Below are 24413 nucleotides of genomic sequence, written 5' to 3'. Positions count from 1 at the left end.
ATTTTTAAATCCACTTATGATAGGGATTTATATCAAGCTTTCTTTTGAAATTTAGGTAAGTCATAGCAGAGTTGGCACATGAAGTTCGGGGACACCAGAACGGAAGCCTCCAGAAACTTGTGAGGGCAGCACAGCCCTGAGCTCTACTAGCCTGGTTGAAGGGCCGATGCTGGTCCCTTGGCTGAGGTGGGTCCTTCCTCTTCCAAACAACAGAGCCTACTTTACTGCTCTTGGATTACTCACTTATGTTTCTGACAGTAGAATTTTGCCCATCTTATATTCTGCTAATCTGGAAAGCTGACATAGAGTAGCCCTGAACTTAAATCATCTTGCCTTGTTGCTGCTTAGACTGCCTGAAAGGTAGGAGAACTGGTACAAAAAGCCTACGTAAGCTGCAGCTGCCAGAATAAAAGGTAACGTGCAGTTGTGTATTTCACTTCTTCCCCGCCCCCACCGCCCCAAAAAAAGAAGAATAAGAAACATATGTTGATTTCTTCCTTGTGAACTTCACTTATCACAGGAAAATATCATGATTTTGGAACACATTTCCATAGCAGCAATCAGACTACTAAAATTCACAAATAAAGAATCCGCTTGGGTGCATGCAGCCGGTAGAAAATTCTGCAAATGTTGAAAGGAGCGGCTCACACAACTTACTTCCGAGCTCTATTTTCATTTTGTTGAAATAAAAAGACAAAACAAAAGAAAAGAAACTGTAAAATATTCTGGAACAAAATAACACAGAGTGGTGTTCATTCATGCACAGGGGGCTCGATTCATTAGCTGGAAGGTCCTGTTAAGATTCTGCAGGATTTTGGCACATTGATCAGAAAGAAACGCTATTCCATTATATTATCATCCTTCTGCATCGCTACTATACTTCCCCACCTGAAAGCACATAGCTTCCTCCAGAACTAGAGTTCAGAAGGAAGAAGTTGTATAAAGTCATCTTGGCCTCTTTGAAACATGATGTTCAAGTAAACAATAGGAGACATTTTTTGCCTAGTATGAATAGGATATGGTTACAAAGATGATATTCTAAACAATAGGATTATAATTTTTTGAGGGGGGTATGTCTTTTCCAAGTTGGGGCTATTGAGAAGCCTGGTCTTCTGAAAGGGGGGGGTAACCTAACACTCTCTGTTATAGACGTCACGTTTTTTGGATTTCTTGGCTGTGAGACAAGTTCATGTTAATTGATGGATCTCTAGCTGAGACCGAAGAATGAGAAACTGTAAAGGTAAAGTTGATACCAGAAAAAGTGGTAAAAGTTTTACAGAAACAGAATGCTTCATGGTACTAAGTGACGATCCCCAAAGACAGCTACGTTACTGAAAAGAGGACACAGGCCTGCAGAGTTAGGCATCCATCAGAGACTAGGAAGGTCATGTGTCCGGGAGAGAGTCTGGGAAAAGAGAAGGAGAGTTGAGATAGAGGAGGCTGGTAGAAGGGGAGAGAGCAACTGCAAAAGCTCTCTGGACAAATCAGAAGAGAGCAGAGGCCAGGAGAGCTGTAGCAAGTCAACTGGTACATTTTCCCTCAAGTGGCAGGGTCCGATTTCACCCGGTGCTGACTGACAAGGCTGGGGCAGTAAAGGCCTTGCCCTTAGGAATCGAGCCCTGTGTGCTTTCCTTTATGGCTTCACTCACTAAGTTCAGTGAAAGATAATTATGCATAATTAGCATAACCTAGCCACACCCAGCCCATCTACTTTTCACAAAGTATAAGTACTCTCCCACCTCAAAGGAAACCCAACAGCCCCAAGACTAATTTATAAAACAATTCAGAACATTTTTGCATTGCTTAAAGCTCATCTACTTTAGAAGTACACAAGGCTACAGAAGAAACAATGAGAAATGTCTGAAAGAAGCAGAAGAATCACATGTGGTTTCCTCTGTTACTCTACCAAAAAGCAGCATGCTGAACAACCCATGTAACCTACACCACGAAACCCTTCAGATCATGTCAGTACAGCTTGTAGCAATATGCCAATTGCCTAGGGACAGTTTTTACACTTAGTTTCACCGAAGATTTTTTTGCCTAACATTTTATTATAAAAATGTTCAAACCTAAAGCAAAGTTGAAAAAATTTTATAATGAACACCCGTAAATTGTCCCCCAGGGTTTTGAGTGTGAATGTATTCCAAACTTAAGAGTTCTATGACAATTTATATAAATATAGAAATACCCACCATTTACACATGGTTACAGAATTACACGACAAAAATTGTCAAAGCGTTTTCTTTTTTTTGGTTATATGGAAATTTATCAATGGCATCAAAGGCAAGTCACATTTCATTACATATTGAACAGGTAAGTTACACTAACAGGAAGGGACACAAATACAATCCTGGAGGAAATGGGATGTGTGGATGCTCAGCCCGAAGACTGACCCACTTGCCTACTTCCACGTCATCTCACATCCTTTCCATCCTGGGACACCACATTTTCTCACACCCGCAAAGGTAAGTTTTCGTTTTAATAGATCTGAACAATATAGGTTAGTATCGAAACATTCAAAGTACAGAGAATGATTTCTCTACAGTATACCATGTGTACCTCTTGTATGAATGTTGGGGTTATTGTGTTGTACGGTTTGGGGGCTGTAGGAATGATCACTCTACCAGGAAATTTTACCAGGTGACCCTTGAGGGAGAGGTAAAGGCTCAGCATCTCTCAGGGGACCCACTCTCTTAGGTCTAAGCTTCAAGGAGTCAAGATGTGGAGGCAAGTGGTCCTAGGTGGTGATACCTGATTATTAAAGGTAGCTGTGAGCTCCAGGGAGAGAATTCCTGCTTGTGAGCCAGATGGAGTACAATGTTCCTCTCTGTGTTTTTCACTTTTACTCTCTCCGAGACTTTGAAAGAGTACTATCTTAAAATTCTTTTCCTTATATGGGGAAAATGCATAGTTGTGTGTCCAGTCAAGTCACAGAGCTAAAGGAGAAATAATGTCACTTTGGTGTTGGTGGCAGCAAGGGAAAGAACATGTGTGAATTGCTAAGAGTAGCAATGAGGACCAGCTACTCTACCATACGTGCAGAGTCTCCTATTTTAGAGCTCAGGGTACTTGGATTTTATTTTCATTAAGAAAGGTAGCAACTTCTATACAAGTGCATGTATGTCTATAATTATAGACATATTCCACATTTTCAGTGATACCTATTTAAAAAGGAGAGTGGATGGCAGGTGAAAAGGTAAAAGATGAATGCTTGGTGGTTTTCAACGGAATGTGAGTGTAATATACATATGAATTCCCTAAATATGTAAAATTAACACTTCAGCCTCAGAACTTCCTGTCTGCTGTACTAATTAGCTCTAAGAAAACACATCTCCCTTTATAATCAGGATACCTAGTATTTAGCTACCTTTCCATGATTACCCTGGTAGGTTGCATGAGAAAAGCTACTTTTCTGACCCACAAAATGTGATGCGTCTGCCCTGCCCCATATAGAAATGGCATTAAGAGCAAGGCTGCATGGCATCATAACTGACACCCGCATAATGTACTTACGGTAAGGATGCTGCCAGCCTGGGGGAGAAAGACCTGGTGCTTTCAAATTATCATTGAAACTTACTAGATAGAGATTTGTACTTTACAAGTCTATGATGGTAGGTATAACAGTAAAATGGCACGAAGGACTTAAACAAATTGAATAACCGTGGCCTCGATAAAGTCAGAATAATGACTGCAAGGCCTATAGGAACTCTAAAATCTATGATGAACACGTAGCATATAGAAAATCCTCCAAGTCCTGATTAAAAACTAAGTTAAAAATTCGAGTATTAAGTCAATTGTATGTACTACTTTCATACAAAGATGCTTGACAGTATGTTAAAAAGTCCAGGTGGGTCATAAAATGTTAAATTTCTTTAAAGACTCTGTAGTAGATACAAACTAAACATCTTAGAGCAAACTATATGAATAAATAAATCAAGGAATACAATTTTAACTGAAATTATTGCTTCTATCTAAAAAAAAGAAACTGAATAGACACTTTAATTGATATATTATGTGGCTATTCTCCCAATAATAAATGATTTTTAATCATAAAATGAACTGACAAATGAAATCCTGAGAAAAATTATGGAATTATTAAAATGCCAAATAACGTCTTCTGGGAACAAACATGATAATGTTCTCTTTTTCCCTCCCTCATGAAAGAAGAATAAGCAGGTGCAAGAATTAAAACCCAGAGATACAAATGCAGAATGAAAGTGGAGAATGGTACTTACTGATGAATAGCTTGCAAGAATTTCCGTTGATGTTTTCTGACTTTTGCATGATCTATCTTTTTTACTAGCTTTGTATTTTTGTAAATTAGCCATGTTTCCCTGAGTACATTGGCAGCTGCGTTTTTCACCTGTTAGGAAAACAAACAAACACAGCAGTTGATAAATTCCAGAGCAGAATCCTTTGCAACTTGGCTGGGTGTCATACTCTTCATCCCAATGATCATGGTAAGCTCTAGCTCTGTTTAGTAACTGTATCTCAAAAGTTTTTTTCTTGACTCTGTGCCTTTTTAAAAGTACCTGTATCTGTCTGGGAATGCTTACCTTGAAATATGAGGGGCTAATGATCTCTTTCGGGGCTAACTTCTACTCTACCCCATGAGGAACTTTTCAACTACCTTTTCTTTTTTTTTTAAATCAGGAGGTGCTGCCTTCTTCACCTTGTATCGCAGTTGCTCTCTCCATGTTCTTCGTTTCCCTGGAGAAAGGCAAAATGCCAGAAGGCCAAGGTTAACCCTGTCCTTTGCAAGCTTGCTCGGCATTTCTGGCTGTGCACTACAGGAAGGGCATGTTTCCACTGCTGAATGTACAAGAAGACCCAGTCATCCAGCCTCCCAGGGTGACTTAGCAAATTGCATACTTGTTAGCACACTTTAATCAACTGACAGAGAGTCTGTGTTGTCATGATTTTGTTGGTAATTTAAATACGCTGCGTTTCACATGGACAGGACAAACCTAAAGGATAAAGGCATTATAGTAACACTGCCAAGACTTACTGCAGCTGATGGAAGGTGTGAATACTTCCTAGTGAGACTTCATTCACTTGCTTTCTTGATACTTTCAAGTCTTCAAAGATTCCTGCAAGTTGGTAAGTCCTCTTCCTTGCTCACAAGACAAGAACTGATGACCCAGAGCTTTCACTTGTGCTTGTTGTTAGCTACTTATTCTGGGAAGTTGATTCATTTAATTCTTTTGAGTGATGGATAAAGGATGTCTCACAAGGAGAGCTGCAGGCTAGAGGGGGGCTGGGTGGAGGAAGACAACTTTTTAAAGACAGGCAGTGTGGTGGGGTAAGACAGAACAGTGAACTGGGCTTCAGAAATGGGTTCTAAGTTCTTGACTTTGGACCAACCAAGTCAGGTCAAGGAGACAAGCTAACCTTGCAGGATTTTAGTTTGCTCTAACATGAGAAGGTTAGAGAGAATTATTGTTAAACTCCTTTTCAGGACTTAGATTTACAATAAGGAAGAGTATTATAATTTACCAAAACTATGGCCCAAGTATGTATGTGTAGTTTTTCACTTTAGCAGAGAAAACATCAGGTTGGGTGGCTGATGGTGAACCCTTTTTCATGGCGCTGAGTTTTCTTTTTGAGTGAAATTGTATGGCTAGAACCCACTTTAAGAAAATGGCTGGTTTCTGGAGACTGCTTTTAGTTGTGACTTCCTCTGGATATTCATTAGATTCTGCATGGAGAACATGCTCCAGCCAACAGAAAAATGAAACGCGGGGTGTTGAGCACCAGCAGTGCATGTAAGTGACATGTCCACAGTGAAGTTAAAAGGTGTTCCAGTGAACTCCTGTTCTTCGTTCTTATGGAATCATTTCTCTTCCTCACAAGGTAAGAGTCACTGTTCAGAAGGCTCTTCCATCTGACACTGGTCTCCTTTGCAAAGGTAAGGAACTGGATGCAGTGTAATTTGCTGAGGTTGGAGGACCTTGCTTTTATTTTTAATTAAAAAATTTTTATTTTATATCAGAGTATAGTTGATTAACAATGATGTGTTAGTTACGGGTGTACAGCAAAGTGATTCAGTTATAACCATTCAAGTATCCATTCTTTTTCAATTTTTTTTCCCTTTTAGGTTATTACAGAATATTGAGCCGACTTCCCTGTGCTATGCAGTAGGTGCTTGGCGGTTATCTATTTTATAGACAGTTAGTGCGTATATGTCAGTCCCAAACTTGCAATCTATCCCTCACCCTTTCCCCCTGGTAACCATAAATTCGTTCTCTAAGTTGCTGTTTCTGTTTTGTGAGTGTTTCTGTTTTGTAAATAAGTTCATTTGTATCATTTTTCTTTTAGATTCTGCATATAAGCGACATCGTATGATGATATTTGTTTTTCTCTGTCTGACTACTTCACTTAGTATGATAATCTCCAGGTCCATCCATGTTGCTGCAAATGGCATTATTTCGTTTTTTATTTATGGCTGAGTAATATTCCATTGTTTATCTGTACCACATCTTCTTTATCCATTCCTCTGTTGATGGACATTTAGGTTGCTTCCTTGTCTTGGCTATTGTAAACAGTGCTGCAATGAACACTGGGGTGCATGTATCCTTTTGAATTATGGTTTTCTCTGGGTATATGCCCAGTAGTGGGATTGCTGGGTCATATGGTAGCCCTATTCTTAGTTTTTTTAAGGAAACTCCATACTACTCTCCACTGTTTTACCAATTTATATTCCCACCAACAGTGTAGGAGGGTTCCCGTTTCTCCACACCCTCTCCAGCTTTTATTGTTTGTAGACTTTTTGATGATGGCCATTCTGACCTGTGTGAGGTGATACCTCATTGTAGTTTTGATTTGCATTTCTGTAAATAATTAGTGATGTTGAGCATCTTTTCATGTGCCTCCTGGCCATCTGTATGTCTTCTTTGGAGAAATGTCTATCTAGGTCTTCTGCCCATTTTTGGATTGGGCTGTTTGGTTTTTTTTTGGATACTGAGGCACATGAGCTGTTTGTAAATTTTGGAGATTAATCCCTTGTCAGTTGTATCGTCTGCAAATATTTTCTCCTATTTTTATGGGTTGTCTTTTCGTTTTGTTTATGGTTTCCTTTGCTGTGAAAATGATTTTGAGTTTGATTAGGTCCCATTTGTTTATTTATTTCCATAACTCCAGGAGACAGATCAAAAAAGATTTTGCTGCAATTTATGTCAAAGAATGTTCTTCCTATGTTTTCCTCTAAGAGTTTTACAGTGTCTGCGCTTACATTTAGGTCTTTAATCCATTTTGAGTTTATTTTTGGTGTTAGTGAGTGTTCTAATTTCATTCTTTTACATGTAGCTGTCTAGTTACCCCAGCACCATTTATTGAAGAGACTGTCTTTTCTCCATTGTATATTCTTGTCTCCTCTGTCATAGCTTAATTGACCACAGGTGTGTGCGTTTATTTCTGGGCTTTCTATGCTGTTCCATTGATGTATATTTCTGTTTTTGGGCCAGTACCATACTGTTTTGATGACTGTAGCTTTGTAGGAGGACCTCGCTTTTAAAGAGAGAGGAGTGGGAAGTGACTAGCCAGCACTGCCTGGGGTTGGGACAGGCCCTTCCCTGCTAGCAAGGAGAAGGGCTGGCTACTGGAGGTCTCAGCTCTCTGAGCAGATGTACTGCCTGGAGGACTGGTAAGGGCCCTGGTATATCCTCCCTCCCTGGTTTTATCAGCTCAAGACACAGAGTAAGAATCTAGAACACAGACCAGTGAGGCAGCTAGAAAACTGGGTAAGAAGTGATGAGACAAGAACACAGCAGTTGAACATAGCAGTGTTTGGAGTAGAACACAGCAATTAATTTTGGTTTGGATTCTCATCTACAAAGAGCAAATGCCAAATTGTTAAAGTCTATAAAATTTTCAAAGGTGATCCAATGCTTGTCCTTAATGTATTTTAAATGATTCTTTTTCTTTGGGATGGTGGGGGAATGACTGGAAGGGAGTAGGGAACCTCAATTTCAGAGTGTACTGCAGTGGGCGATAACCCCTGGACTTTATATTGTAGGATTTGTATTCACTAAACATGCAATGTAGATGACAGGCTGAAAAATAACTGACTCCTCATCTGAAAATGAAATCCCTACAGCTGCTTTTAAGAACTGTGAAATATATCCATTTATGGTGAAACATCCCGTTTCTAACTAACTCTCTTTCAAATACAGGAATAAATCTCTTAAAGCATCTTATTTAACTGCTACTTTTCAATACAGCAGAAACAAAACAATATATCCAAACATAGAAAAACTTATCCTCTACTGATAATAGTAGATTTTTTTCCTTGGTTCCTCATAGGGTTGAAAGGGAACAGAAGACAGGGAGGAAACACCTCAGTGTTTTACAGGTTCGAAGGATGGGAATTGTTACATGAAAATGCTAATCCAAATTTACAGGAAAAACGGGGGAGAGGAGAAGTAGGTCTGTGCATTTGTGATCATTGAGATGAAAGTTTATTTGCAGTTAAGAACCCTGCTCTATAGTCATGTAACAATGTAACTCTGGAGCCCCTGCTCCACTTTCCAGGGCATTTACAAAGTTTTAGAGGTCATGTCATTGTTTCTCCCTAGCTCAGTGCTTTTGGCATAGCTGGTATTAAATAAATGTCTATGGTGTTAAATTTGGCACCATATTATACATAATTTGTATCATAAAAACTTCTAATCATAACCATAGATGCATATTTATCAACCAAAGGACCCTCCTGATAAGAAGGGTGTACAGGTTTAAAGAAGAGACCTAGGATCTAAAGGGGTCAGAGCATTTCCATTTATTAATTCAACAAATTTATTGAGTCTCTATCACTTGCTAGATACCATGAGAGTTGGTACGAGGGATTCACAGATATCTCTCAATAATTAGTAGCTGTATTATATGTTGCCAATTAATGGCCCAGCGCCACTATGAAATACAACTTATTTCCTCTACTTCACAGAACAAGGAAAGTGAAAGGTGGGCCCTTTCTTAACAGGAACCTTCTCTTCCTCTCTCCATTTTCTCTACCCCCAAAGACACACTCACACAGGGAAAAAGGAAAATAAGAACATTTGTTCGACCTCACTAATTGACATGTACACACTGCTATATTTAAAACATTGATAGATAACCAACAAGGACCTACTATAGCACAGGGAACTCTGCTCAATATTCTGTGATGACCTAAATGGGAAAAGAATTTGTAAAAGAATAGATACATGTATATGTATAACTGACTCACTCTGCTGTACATCTGAAACTAACACAACATTGCAATCAACTATACTCCAATATAAAATAAAAATTAAAAACAAATTAGTGGTCAATTCAAATGCAAGTCTTTTATCAGAAAAATTTTGAAAGGCATAAAATAATCAGATATTTTAGTAATAATTTGAGAAAACAAAGGCCCTATAAGCTATTTATACTATGAAAAGTAGTAATAGTCACTAGATGCCTTCAACCCACTTTCATAGGTATAAAGGACATGACATGTTATATTGCTGACTCCTAGGTAATTATAAATTATTAAAGCCATAGGTAGTAAGGTAAAATATATTTTTTATGTGAAACAATACTTTATAAACCACAAAAGCTCTTAAAGCTGATTGACTTTTAACTGAATGTTTGCTTCGTTCAACCCTATATGATACATACAATTAGAGAGTTATTTAACAGGCTACTTTGTTTATAGATTTCCTTTGCTTTTTACTACTTTCTTTTTCTTCCTCTTGCCTCTCCCTTCAGAGGCTTTTTTGAGGCAGGAGAGTTTCTTGCCTCTCATTCTGATAATTACAGTAAAATGTTGCTCTATATGCTGTGGGTGATGCCTCCAGGATGCCTGGGGGACAAAGTCAAGGCCACTAAGCCTGTGCAGCTTAGTAGGACATCATGTGCTCTCACTGCCCCTGCAGCAGCGGGGATGGATGTGCTCAGGGCACCAACCTTTCTTGCCAGCCCAGTTCTCCGTGAGACCAGGTACCTGCGGTGGGGTGAATGGAACAAGGCAAGGTCAAGGGATCCATGCACTTGTATTTTAACCCACTGGGATATGTAGCCAAGCATGATATAAAAGCTACACACAGTAAATCCTCTAGAATTTCTGTTCACTTGTTTGTTAAGAGATATGCAAGAAACAAAATTACATAATTACATATAATTACATAATAGTGTTCTTATTATGGATGTTATTGAGAATTCTTAACAGGATTGGAAACACCCACAGTGGACGTTAATATGTATAATTATCCTTCATGGTACATCTAGCGACTTTAAAAATTATGCCTGGGTTCTCAGAATTGCTTGTTTTCAAGTTTCTTTCCAAAATGAAAGTAGCCAGAGGGCCAAACTCCAAGATTTCTTTTTGGTTCAAACCTGAATGAATAGTAATAATAATATATTTCCTAAAGCTTTAGCATGGTAAACACGTTGCGTCTGTAAGGTCATATGCTACCAATCTATTAAATAGCCGTTTCTGTCTTACTAAGCCTACTTATAAGTTATCGCTATTATGCTTTGATTTTGAAATCCTTAGATTATTCAGGTTACATGGACCTATTGGCCATTTTTGAATTGCAGAGTGTTATGTAAACTTTTGGAATTATATAGGACAATCCTCCATTAATGCTCGTGCCCAGTGAATTGTGTGTTCTACTTTCAAATATAGTATTTCATGTGGTTAACGTAGTCCCACAGAGAAATGATTTCTGTATAAAATTGTTCCTCAAACTTTGTACATGGTGAATAATTTTTCATGGAAATTGTTCAGTTTAGTTAAAATACACACTGGAAGGCTTGGAAGGTTCCATTTCTTCCTGGAAGAATAATCAATCTATCATTTAAAGAAAAGCAATATGAATGTTAAAAAAGTCATATTAAGATTTCAGAATGTCTGTGACCACTATCCCTGTTGACCATCAAAAAACTTCGATGTAGTGTTTCAGAGGATATTTTCATTTTTAATCTCTCATCTTAGTAACTATGTATGGCTTTAAGGTCCTTGTTAATTCTTGGTTATTATCCAGAAATAATTTTTAATTGATCATTCAGTATTTTAGATTTTTTATTTAAAAATTATAAAAAGGGTCCACTTAAAAATTCCATAAATAACCAAATGGAATCAATGACACTCATTAATTGATAACTTTGTATAAAATAATACAGAGAGAAACATAAAAGGGCTATTATTTTCATATGCTATATTGCATATAATAATGGAATGGGAATCATAAACTAGAAATTTATGTTTGATTTTAGTGACATTTTGCCTATAAAAATAGACCTGTCAGCAAGCCTGCTCGAGTGTCTTTCTCAGACCTATTTATTAGAGACTCTGTTCGCAAGAAATACTTCAAAGTAGCTGCGCTTTTAAGCAATAGTAGTGAGATAATAGAATTAATAAAGCATCATAAGCATGATGGAGAATGTGAATTTTGAAACTAGAACAGTACTTTTTACTGAAAAAGCTTTCTACCAACAATATGACTCCTAATTCAACATTATCTACAGGGAGTTTATCAAATGTATACAAGAACTTACTTATGACAGAAAAGCAGTAACATCAGAAAACTTGACTGGGGAAATGAGTTCTAGCCATAAAAACTAAAGGAAGGTCATCTAGATGCATGATCTACACCCTGAATCCATAAGGGGACCCAAGAGCAACATTAGCAAGAGCACAAGCGCATTTTTCTGCCAAGCAGGAAGAAACAGAACTTTCATCTGATTTACTGAAGGAATGGCATTATAAAAGCGTAAAAATATCTGATCCCTGGACTATAGTAGTTAACTCAGAAACCTGACTACGTTAGGTCCACAGTATATTTTTGTGAAATGAATACATTATTCCCAGGAAAATGATGACAATAAATTCAGCATGGTCAAAGAGTATCTGTTAAGGGGACTTGTCCCCACCTCCAAATCTTTGGGGAATAACAAGCAAAAGCAGTGGTTCTCACTGTGGAGGCTTTGTCCCTTTAGGAGACATGTGGCAAAGTCTAGAGGCAATTTTGTTGTCACAAGTTAGGGGAAGTGCTGCTGGCATCTAGCTTCTAGTGAGTGGAGGCCAAGGATGCTGCTATACATGCTGCAACATACAAGAAAGTCCCATACAACAAACATCCAGCCCCAAAGGCCAATAGTGCTGAGGTTGAGGGACCCTCAGCTAAAGTGTAAAATCAACCTGGAGTGTCTCCTGAAAGAAACTGGGAGACTTCTGTGATTCTCACATACATCCTCATCAAAAGCAGTATACAACCATGTTAAACGGTAGACTTTTAAATCAAAGCCCTTGTGTTTTCCAAAAATGTTTCAATAATAAAGATATGGAATATCAATATCCCAAGGTAAATGTAAAGAAATTACTTTCTTTCCTTCTCAAAATAAAACAAGGGGAAATCTGTCTAAATATGCTAATTAATTTGTTTTTTAAAAAATTTTCATTATTTGGATTCTGTCACAAGTTTTTTTTTTCTATTGAAAAGATTTATCAGTACATGGATATATATGGATTATACAGTGTTTTAAGGTATTTTTCTACATAGTGTCTTAAGTGTGGCATTAACTTAATTCCTGTGAAAACATAATCTTCATGATAAAATTATTTGGATTATACAAGGGACTTTATGGAAGAAATATTTTTTTGATATTGTACAACTTCTGATCCTTAAACACACAATGAGATACATGAAACATGTGCTACAGTTTTGGATTAGATGTGGACTAATAATGTAATGTGCATGTTTTTTCATTTCCTAGGATATCCTTGAAGGTTACAAGAACCCCAACCTTCCACTCAGCTCTTTTACCTCTCTCTTTCCACCCTCTGTGTGCTTCCCTGTAACATTTAGAAATGTTCACGAATTTAGAGAATGAATTCAGGAACTGAAGAAAATGAGAGAAAACTGTGTAAAGTAGAAGACATTCCAAAGTGGTAAATCCAGGTTGAAAGCATGGTGGCAAGTGAGTGTCTTTGATCATCTAGAATTGTGTGGACCTACTAACTGCAATGAAGTCTCAAAATAGTGTCTGATAGATAAGATGTAGAGTGAGTAAAAACACTACAATTAGAATGCTGCTTGAGACCTCTCTTGATTCTTTTATGGGTAAAGTAAAGTATGACAACGTATTTTGTTATTTCAATGACAGACCAATTAGATTCCATGTTGAGGAGTGGTTATATAGCAAGATGACTGGTGTAAAATAATTTTGTTATTTTTGACCTTGTTATTTTGGTGTCCCAAGTGAGTATGAAGAGAGGCTAAAAATTTAGCATGCTACAAATCTTTTTCTTTTTACATGCGATACCTAGCCTCTGGGTCTTGGCTTCCACATTTGTATAATGGCTATGATCCTAGCACTTCACTCAGAAAGTTGTAAGGATGAGACAAGTGTGCCAGCCACTGCTCTAATGTGACAAGCTTAGAGCAGTGGCTGGCACAGAGCAAGGGCTCTGTAAAAACTGTGATGACTGTTTTCTCCTGTCTGGATGCCATACCATTTTCAACATCTCTCTACCCCTACCTTGGGGTCCTAAAGGTAGTGGGTTTTTTTTCTTTGTCTTTGCAACCCCAGTCTTTAGAACAGTGACTATCTCACAGAAGCTCAATAAAATATCAGTTGAACCACCTTCCCATAAAAGTTTTTATAATACACTGATGGTATATTCTTTCCTACTCAATCCAATATTGGTCTCCTCTTGCATGCTGCAAACTTAAATGTTAAGTATGCCTATTTTAGATTTATGTGGTTTATTTTTATACTTGAGTAAATACCAAGGTTTTCCAATTATTTCCTGACTGACCTAAAGTTAGGAAGAGTTTATTCTCAATGTGAAAAAATGGAACTGACTCCAAGAATGCCTTAACTTTAAACCATATCATTTCAGCTTCAGAGGTCAAAGTAAAAACTATTATTGCCCCAAATTGAAAGAAAACAGGAGCCCCAGACAAGATGGCAGAGTAGAAGAAGGACCTGAGCTCACCTCCTCTCATGAAAACACCAAAACCACAACTAACTGCTGAACAACCATCAATAAAAAAGGACTGGAACCTACCAAAAAAGATATTCTACTTCCAAAGACAAAGAAGAAGCCACAACAAGATGGTAAGAGGGGTGCATTTGCCATACAATCAGATCCCATAGCCACTGGGTGGATGACCCACAAAGTGGAAAATAATTATATTGCAGAGGTTCTCCCACATAATTATATCACAGAGAGAGTTCTGAGCCCCACATCAGGCTCCCCAGTCTGCAGGACTGGCATCAGGAGGAGGAGCCCCCAGAGCGTTTGGCTTTGAAGGTCAGTGGGACTTGATCGCAGGAACTCCACAGGACTGGGGGAAGCAGAACTGACACTCTTGGAGGATGCATACAAGGTCTCGTGCACACCGAAACCCAGGGGAAAAAGCAGTGACTTCATTAGAGCCTAGAGCAGACCTACCTACCTGCTGCTCTTGGAGGGTCTCCTGGGGAGGTGGAAGGGCAGCTGTGGCTCACTGCAGGGAAAAGGACACTGGTGGCAGAGGTACTGGGGAGCACTCATAGGTGTGAGCTGTCTTGGAGGCTGCCATTTTGATGCCAAGACCTTGCCCCACCCAACAGCCTGAAGGCTCCAGTGTTGGGACACCTTAGGGCAAACAACAAACAGGGCAAGAACACAGCAACACCCAAGAGCAGACAGGCTGCTTAAAAGCTTCCTGAGTGCACAGCTGCCTAAAAACACACCCCTTGATATGGCCCTGCCCACCAGAGGGACAAGACCCAGCACCACCCACCAGTGGGCAGACACCGGAAGCAAGAGGAACCATAATCCTGCAGCGTGTGGGACTGCAAACACAGAAAGTTAGACAAAATGAGATGGCAGAGGAATATGTTCCAGACAAAGGAACAAGATAAAACCCCAAAAGAACAACTAGGTTAAGTGGAGATAGGCAAGCTACTTGAAAAAGAATTCAGAATAATGATAGTAAAGATGATCCAAGATCATGGAAAAAGAATGGAGGCACAAACCTAAAAGATACATACAGGAAATGTTTAACAAAGATCTAGATAAACAAAGAACAAATAACCAGAGATGAATAATACAATTACTAACATGAAAAAATACATTAGAAGGAATCAATAGCTGAATAAATCAGGCAGAAGAACAGATAAGTGAGCTGGAAGACAGATGGTGGAAATCACTGCCTCAAAGCAGAATAAAGAAAAAGTAATGAAAAGAAAAGAAATGAAGACAGTCTCAGAGACCTCAGGACAACAGTAAATGCACCAACATTCACCTTATAGGGGTCCCAGGAGGAGAAGAGAGAGAGAGAAAGACCCTGAGAAAATATTTGAAGAGATAATAGCTGAAAACCTCCTTAACATAGGAAAGGAAACACTCACTGAAGTCCAGGAAGTGCAGAGAGTCCCATACAGGATAAACCCAAGGAGGAACATGCCAAGACACATATTAATTGAATTGACAAAAATTAAAGACAAAGAGAAAATATTAAAAGCAAGAAGGGAATCCCCATAAGGTTATCAGCTGATTTCTCCACAGAAACTCTGCAGGGAGTGTCATGATATATTCAAAGTGATGAAAGGGGAAAAGCTACAATCAAGAATATTCTACCCAGCAAGGCTCTCGTTCAGATTCAATGGAGAAATGAAAAGCTTTGCAAACAAGCAAAAGCTAAGAGAATTCAGCACCGCCAGACCAGCTTTACAACAAATGCTAAAAGAACTTCTCTAGGTGGGAAAGAAAAGGACACAACTAGAAACAAGAAAATTACAACTGGGAAAGCTCATCAGTAAAGGCAAACGTACAGTAAAGGTAGGAAATAATCCACACACAAATATGATATCAAAACCAGCAATTGTGAGAAGAGGAGAGTTCAAATGCAGGATACTGGAAATGCATTTGAAACTAAGAGACCAGCAACTTAAAACAATCTTGTAGACTGCTATATCAAGACTTCATGGTACCCACAAACCAAAAATCTACAACAGATATACACACAAAAAGGAATCCAAACACAACACTAAAGATAGTCATCAAATCAGAAGAGAAGAGAACAAAAGGGGAAAGGAAGAAAAAAGACCCATGAAAATAATCCCAAAACAATTAAGAAAATGGCAACAGAAACATACATATTGGTAATTACCTTAAATGTAAATGGATTAGATGCTCTAACCAAACGACACAGAATGGATATAAAAACAAGACCCATATATATGCTGTCTACAAGAGACTCACTTCAGATCTAGGGACACATACATACAGACTGAAAGTGAGGGGATGGAAAAAGATATTCCATGTAAATGGAAATCAAAAGAAAGCTGGAGTAGCAATTATCGTATCAGACAAAATAGACTTTAAAATAAAAGACTGTCACAACAGACAAGGAAGGACACTACATAATGATCAAGGGGTCAATCCAAGAAGAAGATATAACAATTGTAAATATTTATGCACCCAACATAGGAGCATCTCAATACACAAGGCAAATGCCAACAGCCATAAAAGGAGAAATCGACAGTAACACAATAATAGTGGGGGACTTTAACACCCCACTTTCAGCAATGGACAGATCATCCAGACAGAAAATCATTAAGGAAGCACAGGTCTTAAATGACACAATATATCAGATGGACTTAATTGATATTTATAGAGCATTCCATCCAAAAAGAGAAGAATACACTTTCTTCTCAAGTGCTCATGGAACACTCTCCAGGATAGATCACATACTGGGCCATAAACCCAGCACTGATAAATTCAAGAAAACTGAAATCATACCAAGCATCTTCTCTGAGCACAATGCTATGAGATTAGAAATCAACTACAAGGGGGTAAAAAAAAAACTATAAAAAACACAAACACATGGAAGCTAAACAATGTGTTACTAAACAACCAATGGATCACTGAAGAAATCAAAGAGGAAATAAAAAAATACCTAGAGACAAATTAAAACATGATGATCCAAAAGCTATGGGACACAGCAGAAGCACCTTTAACAGGGAAGTTTATAGCAATACAATCTTACCTCAGGAAGCGAGAAAAATCCCAAACAAACAACCTAACCTTACACCTAAAGCAACTAGAGAAAGAACAAACAAAACTCAAAGTTAGTAGAAGGAAAGAAATCATAAAGATCAGAGCAGAAATAAATGAAATAGAAACAAAGAAAACAATAGCAAAGATTAATAAAACTCAAAGCTGGTTCTTGGAAAAGATAAAGTTGATAAACCTTTATTCAGACTCATCAAGAAAGAGAGAGGGCTCAAATCAATAAATGAAACGATTGAAATGAAAAAGGAGAAGTTACAACTGACACCAAAGAAATACAAAGGATCATAAGACTACTACAAGCAACTAACTATATGCCAATAAAGTGGACAACCTCAAAGAAATGGAAAAATTCTTGGAAAGGTACAATCTCCCAAGACCGAACCAGGAAGCAATAGAAAATATGAACAGACCAGTCACAAGCACTGAAATTGAAACTGTGATTAAAAAACGCCCAACAAATGAAAGTCCAGGGCCAGATGGATTCACAGGCGAATTCTATCAAACATCTACAGAAGAGTTAACACCTATCCTTTTGAAACTATTTTGAAAAATTGCAGAGGAAGGAACACTTCCAAACTCATTCTATGAGGCCATAATCACCATGATACCAGACAAAGATGCCACAAAATAAGAAACTTACAGGCCAGTATCACTGATGAACATACATGCAAAAATCCTCAACAAAATACTAGCAAGCTGAATCCAACAGTACATGAAAAGGATCACACACCATGATCAAGAGGGATTTATCCCAGGGATGCAAGGATTTTTCAATATTTGCAAATCAATCAGTGTGATACATCACATTAACAAACTGAAGAATAAAACCCAAATGATCATCTCAATAAATGCAGAAAAAGTTTTCGACAAAATTCAACACACATTTATGATAAAAAACTCACCAGAAAGTGTGTATAGAGGGAATATACCTCAACATAAGGGCCATATACGACAAACCTACAGTTAATATCATACCCAATGGTGAAAAGCTGAAAGCATTTCCTCTAAGATCAGGAACAAGACAAGCGTGTCCACTCTCACCACTTTTATTCAACATAATTTTGCAAGTCCTAGCCATAGCAATTAGAGAAGAAAAAGAAATAAAAGGAATCCAAACTGGAAAAGAAGTAGACATGATATGACATGACACTAAACACAGAAAATCCTAAGGATGATACCAGAAAACTACTAGAGTTCATCAATGAATTTGGTAAAGTTTCAGGATACAAAATTAATACACAGAAATCTCTTGCATTCCTATACACTAACAAACAACTGAAGGTCAGAAAGAGAAATTAAGGAAACTATCCCATTAATCATTGCATCAAAAAGAATAAAATACCTAGGATAAACCTACCTAAGGAGGTAAAAAACCTGTACTCAGAAAACTATAAGACACTGATGAAATAAATTGAAGAGGACACAAACAGATGCAAAGATATACCATGTACCTGGATTGGAAGAATCAATTACTGTCAAAATGACTATACTACCCAAGGTAATCTACAGACTCAATGCAATCCCTTTTAAATTCCCAATTTTCTGCAGTTCTAGAACAAAAAGTCTTAAAATTTGTTTGGAAACACAAAAGAACCTGAATAGCCACAGCAATCTTGAGAAAGAAAAATGGAGCTAGTGGAATCAGGCTCCCTGACGTCAAACTATACTACAAAACTACAGTAATCAAGACAGTATGGTACTGGCACAAAAACAGAAATAATAGATCAACAGAACAGGATAGAAAGCCCAGAAATAAACCCACACACTTATGTTCAATTAATCTACAATAAGGAGGCAAGAATATACAATAGGGCTTCCCTGGTGGCGCAGTGGTTGAGAATCTGCCTGCCAATGCAGGGGACACGGGTTCCAGCCCTGGTCTGGGAAGATCCCACATGCCACGGGGCAACTGGGCCCGTGAGCCACAATTACTGAGCCTGCGCGTCTGGAGCCTGTGCTCCGCAACAGGAGAGGCCGCGATGGTGAGAGGCCCGCACACCGCGATGAAGAGTGGTCCCCACTTGCCGCAACTAGAGAAAGCCCTCGCACAGAAACGAAGACTCAACACAGTCATAAATAAATAAATAAATAAATAAATAAAAGAACGTGAATTTCTTAAAAAAAAAAAAAAAAAAAGACTGCAGTTTCAAGGCTTTAAAAAAAAAAAAAAAAAAAAGAATATACAATAGAGAAAAGATGGTCTCTTCAATAAGTGGTGCTGGGAAAACTGGACAGCTACATGTAAAAGACTGAAATTAGAACATTCTGTAACACTGTACACAAAAATAAACTCAAAATGGATTAAAGACCTAAATGTAAGACCAAATACCATAAAACTCTTACAGGAAAACGTAGAACACTCCTTGACATAAATTGCAGCAATATCTTTTAGGATCCACTGCCTCGAGTACTGAAAATGAAAACAAAATAAACAAATGGGACCTAATTACACTTAAAAGCTTTTTCACAGCAAAGGAAACCATAAACAAAACGAAAAGACAACACACAGAATGGGAGAAAATATTTGCAAATGATGCGACTGACAAGGTCTTAATCTCCAAAATATACAAAAAGCTCATACAACTCAACAACAAAAAACCAAACAACCCAATCAAAAAATGGGCAGAAGACCTACATAGACATTTCTCCAAAGAAGACATACAGATGGCCAGGAGGCACGTGAAAAGATGCTCAACATCACTAAGTATTAGAAAAATGCAAATCAAAACTACAATGAGTTATCACACCAGTCAGAATGGGCATCATCAGAAAATCTACAAACAACAAATGCTGGAGGCAGTGTGGAGGAAAGGGAACCCTCCTACACTGTTGGTGAGAATGTGCAGCCCTGTGGAGAACAGTATGGAGGTTCCTTAAAAAGCTAAAAATAGAGCTATCATAAGATCCAGCAATCCCACTCCTAGGCATATATCTGGAGAAAACCATGGTTCGAAAGGATACATGCACACCAATGTTCATTTCAGCGCTGTTTACAATAGCCGAGACATGGAAGCAACCTAAACGTCCACCTACAGACGAATGGATAAAGAAGATGTGGTACATATATACAATGAAATATTATTCAGCCATAAGAAAGAATGAAATAATGCCATTTGCAGCAACATGGATGGACCTAGAGATTCTCATACTAAGTGAAGTAAGTCAAAGACAAATATCATGATATCACATATGTGGAATCTAAAAAAATGATACAAATGAATTTATGTACAAAACAGAAACAGACTCACAGACTTTGAAAACAAACTTATGGTTACCAAAGGGGAAAGGTGTGGGAGGGGATAAATTAAGGGTTTGGGATTAACATATACACACTACTATGTATAAAACAGATAAACAACAAGGACCTACTGTATAGCACAGGGAACTCTATTCATTATTCTGTAATAACCTATGTGGGAAAAGAATCTGAAAAAGAATAGATATATGTGTATGTATAACTAAATCACTTTGGTGAACACCTGAAACTAACACAGCATTGTAAATCAACTATATACTCCAACATAAAATAAAATAAAAATTTAAACCAAAGAAAGAAAAAACACTAATATTCCCTTTGGAGATACAAGGGTGGTAACTTACTCTTTTTGTCAGTTGAGTGTCCATCATGAAGTTGTGCACGTGCTTTTCTGCTTTGGTAAGTTCCAGCTTCCTTGCGACCACAGCTACCACCAGGGCTGTGCAACCAGCACCCTGAAAACCAGGAGAGAAAAGAACCCCGAAGAGTTATTATTTTTGGTCTCAAGCACATTAAACAATGTTTTGTACTAAGTACATTACTACAGTTTTTAATCTTCAGATTAGTGTCTTCCATCAATATGACAGAAACCGCATGGCCAATAAGAACAAGTAACAAGCCTTTAGATTGATGGTAAAAAACTTAAAATAGGTGAACTAAGAACAAATGTGTTTGTATCAAACACATTTTAATCATAAGAAATAAACGGTAAAACAGCAACTTGCTGAATTTTCAGGAACTTAAAAATAGAGCAAATCAGTTATACATGGATATACAAATTAGTGAATTAGCATAAATGCACAGAGAGGAAATAATTATTCTCTAAAAATAATATTCTACAATCTTCTGTGAAGATAAGACCAGCAGGTCTTCAGGACAATCAACTGTGAAAAGCCAGGAATGGAAACTGATGCATTATATGCACAACTTCAAACGTGTCCACATGCAGAACAGAAAGGATCACAGTGACCTGAACCTGGACAACAGACATACGTGAAGTGCTGAAGGTCAGGGATAACAGCCTTACTATTCCAGAGGTTTACCAGCATGAAGAAAGGAATGGGCTACCTTTATTTTGAAAAACTCAACAGTGGTCCTTTTTTGAATTATAGGCTATTGTGCTGATCTCTTAGGAAGAGTCGTGTGACACTGTATGGTCCCCAGAGATTAAAGCCCTCCTGCTCCATGATCAAGGTGCATGCATTCCAAGTTGTGAGGTACGGGGTCTTCTTGGTTGAAAGACCAGTGACTACATGCAAGGTCAGGAGGCAAGGCTGGGGCACCTACAGGAGGGCCCAGGCGAGGAAGTCCAGATCTCCAGACAGAATTTCAACCTTGGGAGGACCACAGAGAATCAAGATTGCCTGGCCGTCTCAGTAGGCAGACAACAATGAGCCACAGGGCACAGGCAGGACCCACAGAAGAGGGCCGCAAACAATGAGACTTTACAATATGTGGGGATCTTTCAACAGACTGGAAGCCTTTTAAACTAGTTTTAAATAGCATCCCTTTAATGTTAGCTAAGAGGGTTAGGATGCTCACTGTATAGCCATCCAAGAGAGTCTCAAATTCTCACAAGGTAACCTGGTTTTTCTCATTCCCAATAGGTCTAAAAATCATGAGTTATAATAGCAACTCTGCCCCTTAAAAATGTGGTCTACATCTTAAATATCTAAGTTTGAGGGAATGGTTATTACTTACAGCATTTCCCTAATATATTATGAATATATTAAATTTTTATATCTATAATATTTAAAGACAATATATTTAAACAAGCAAGTGAGAAACTTATATACATAATTTGCTCCTAATTTTATTTTTTAAAAGGAATTCATATTTGTGAAACAAAGAAATAAGCCCAGCTGTGAAAAGAGCATCTCTCTCAGTGGTTGGAATACCAGTAAGTTATTTAGTTCTTTGTGCTTTCCTGAAGAGTCCACATTTTCTACAATGAATACATATTACTTATACAAACAAATGCTTACTCATTTCAAAAATGAAAACAGTTTGTAGTTTAAGAAAACATCTAACCTAACCTTTACATATCTTTATTAACCTTAAAAAAATTCAACCTAGGAAAATGATCTTTCTTCATGATTCATACTTACTTATGTTTTATTAAATAATTAATTATAATCATCTCCATTTGAATTGATAAATGTAATTTAGCCATTAAGTTACTAACCAAAGAAGGAATTTTTGGTCTCAATGAGTTGCAATGAGTTGTTGCAACAAATCTGGCGGGAGGGACAAGACTGAGGAGAAAAGGAGAAAATAAATACACTTGCCCTGTCTTGCTACAACCGGATAATTACAATCATAGAAACATGGCCTTATTAGTAAGTTGATACTGTTTAAATATAATATTTCCAGAGGGTTTAAATATCCCCTTCCACCTAGCTCTATGGAGAAATCAGTATCCTCAGAAATGAAGTGGTACTGATGACAGGATCAGAGAAAGAAGCCAGAAGGTATTAGACCTACCTGGTTTAACCTTCAGATTTTGGAGATGAGGCAATTAAGGCAGAGTAAGTGATTATTCAATTATGAACTCAGAGTAGCATTGGTATATTTCCCACCCTTTACCTCATCTCATAATACTTTTCTGTATATGTAAGATCACATATATTCTTATTTGTGGTCACTTCCATATTCATGACACAATATGAAGCACTGTATTTCAAAGCAAAACAAATACTCTTAGAGTATGAATGTTTAAAAATTGAAGAATACGGTTGGTTACCAAAATAAGGCAAAACATTATTCTTATTTTATAACTGCTGCAACTTTTAAATCAGTGTTTTTTAAACTTAAATGTGACTAGAATCTTTTAAAGCTCTCCATGTGACTCCAACACAAAGTCACTGCTTTAAGTGAAGGACGATATGGAAAGAAAATGGCAAACTCCATTACTTACGTTCTATTTTAAACACTAGGTAAAGGTTCTTACCAGAGTCATTTCACTTATGAAGACATTCAGGAAATGATAAACAAGGAGCATAAAGGAAGAGGACAGAGAGGACAAGGTCAGAAATGTATGGGCTGTGTGATAGCTATCTTGATATTTTGGGCTGTGTATAGACAATGAAAGCAAGTGATTTTATGGCTGGAAACCAATGAAGGAAAAGAATGGCCTTTGGAAGCATCTACACCTATTATGTTGACTTTCAGACGCCTGCCACAAAATCTAAATAAGTTACAGTATACTGATGAGAGGCTAGCCTGAATTGGTGGAAGGAATCAGTGGCCACTCAGGCTAGCCTTCTGTACCTACCCACAGTGTGATGGCATTTGTTTGACAGGAATGGGATCACCTGTTGCATGTAGGCTCCCAGGCATTCCTCAATCAGTGAGCCAAGGGAAAGTCAAGAGCTTTTTAATAAGCAGCAAATATAAAAATCTGAGGGGCTTCTACAACTGGAGAGATAGCTATAAGTGGCAGTTGGCACTGTAAGCTGAATATTGTTCTCCTCTGGCAGGAGGCCACTGCTGCAATTCTTCTGGAAAGAAATCAAAATCCCAACAGGAGTGGAAAATCACTGGTATCAAGAGGCTTTGGAAATTGATTTTTATCTGTGCTTATTCTTGAGTGATATTTTTTTCCATTTCTCTAGCTCACCAAAGTCTTGTTTATTAAATGATTACCTCTGTTGTAAACTAGAGAAGCAAGTGAATCTGACAATTAAGTAATTAGTGAAACCATTGCCTATATCCCTCACTCCGTTATCCTAACTGTACCCTTTAAATTGTACCCCAAGAGCCACTTAGAAACCTCTTTTTTCTTCAAAGTCCGTTACTCCTTATATGTAAGTCTTATACCTCCCCAGGTTCTTAATAAATCATAAGAGGTTTTGATATGTATAGAATCGGGTTTCAAACAAGTAACTTTAAAAAACTTTTAGAGTTATGCAAAATGAAGCTGGCTTACCCCTGTAAGGTGCAAGTTAAGTTCCTGCCAACACATTTAAGTAATGGCATGATGTTATTGTCCACTCAATGTCTATTTCCTGGACCATTCTGTTTCATAAAGTGAATAGAATGAAAGTAAATATGCTTTTACAACATTTTCTCCAAATCTTGTCATGATCACAATGGATATAGAAACAGTTGGGACTAACATATGTTATT

At 37.8% G+C, this 24413-nt stretch overlaps 1 protein-coding gene across 4 annotated transcripts in view; it reads right to left on the bottom strand.

The window, feature by feature from the left end:
* The window catches only part of KCNN2 (potassium calcium-activated channel subfamily N member 2), a 325527-nt gene that overhangs the window by 5619 nt on the left and 295495 nt on the right, over positions 1–24413 (bottom strand). For 2 of the 4 annotated variants that reach the window (XM_036848996.1, XM_036849000.1), the window contains 2 exons: positions 20630–20740; positions 4236–4363 (listed from right to left, as the gene is read on the bottom strand). In XM_036848996.1, the coding sequence (XP_036704891.1) occupies positions 4236–4363; positions 20630–20740 (239 nt within the window). Of the gene's footprint in view, positions 1–4235; positions 4364–5019; positions 5258–20629; positions 20741–24413 lie in introns of those variants that run through there. The other 2 variants (XM_036848998.1, XM_036848997.1) reach the window with 2 other exon arrangements.

This window comes from Balaenoptera musculus, chromosome 3 (assembly GCF_009873245.2).
Source record: "Balaenoptera musculus isolate JJ_BM4_2016_0621 chromosome 3, mBalMus1.pri.v3, whole genome shotgun sequence".
Taxonomy (NCBI): Eukaryota; Metazoa; Chordata; class Mammalia; order Artiodactyla; family Balaenopteridae; genus Balaenoptera; species Balaenoptera musculus.
This window is presented reverse-complemented; position numbering and strand designations above follow the sequence as displayed.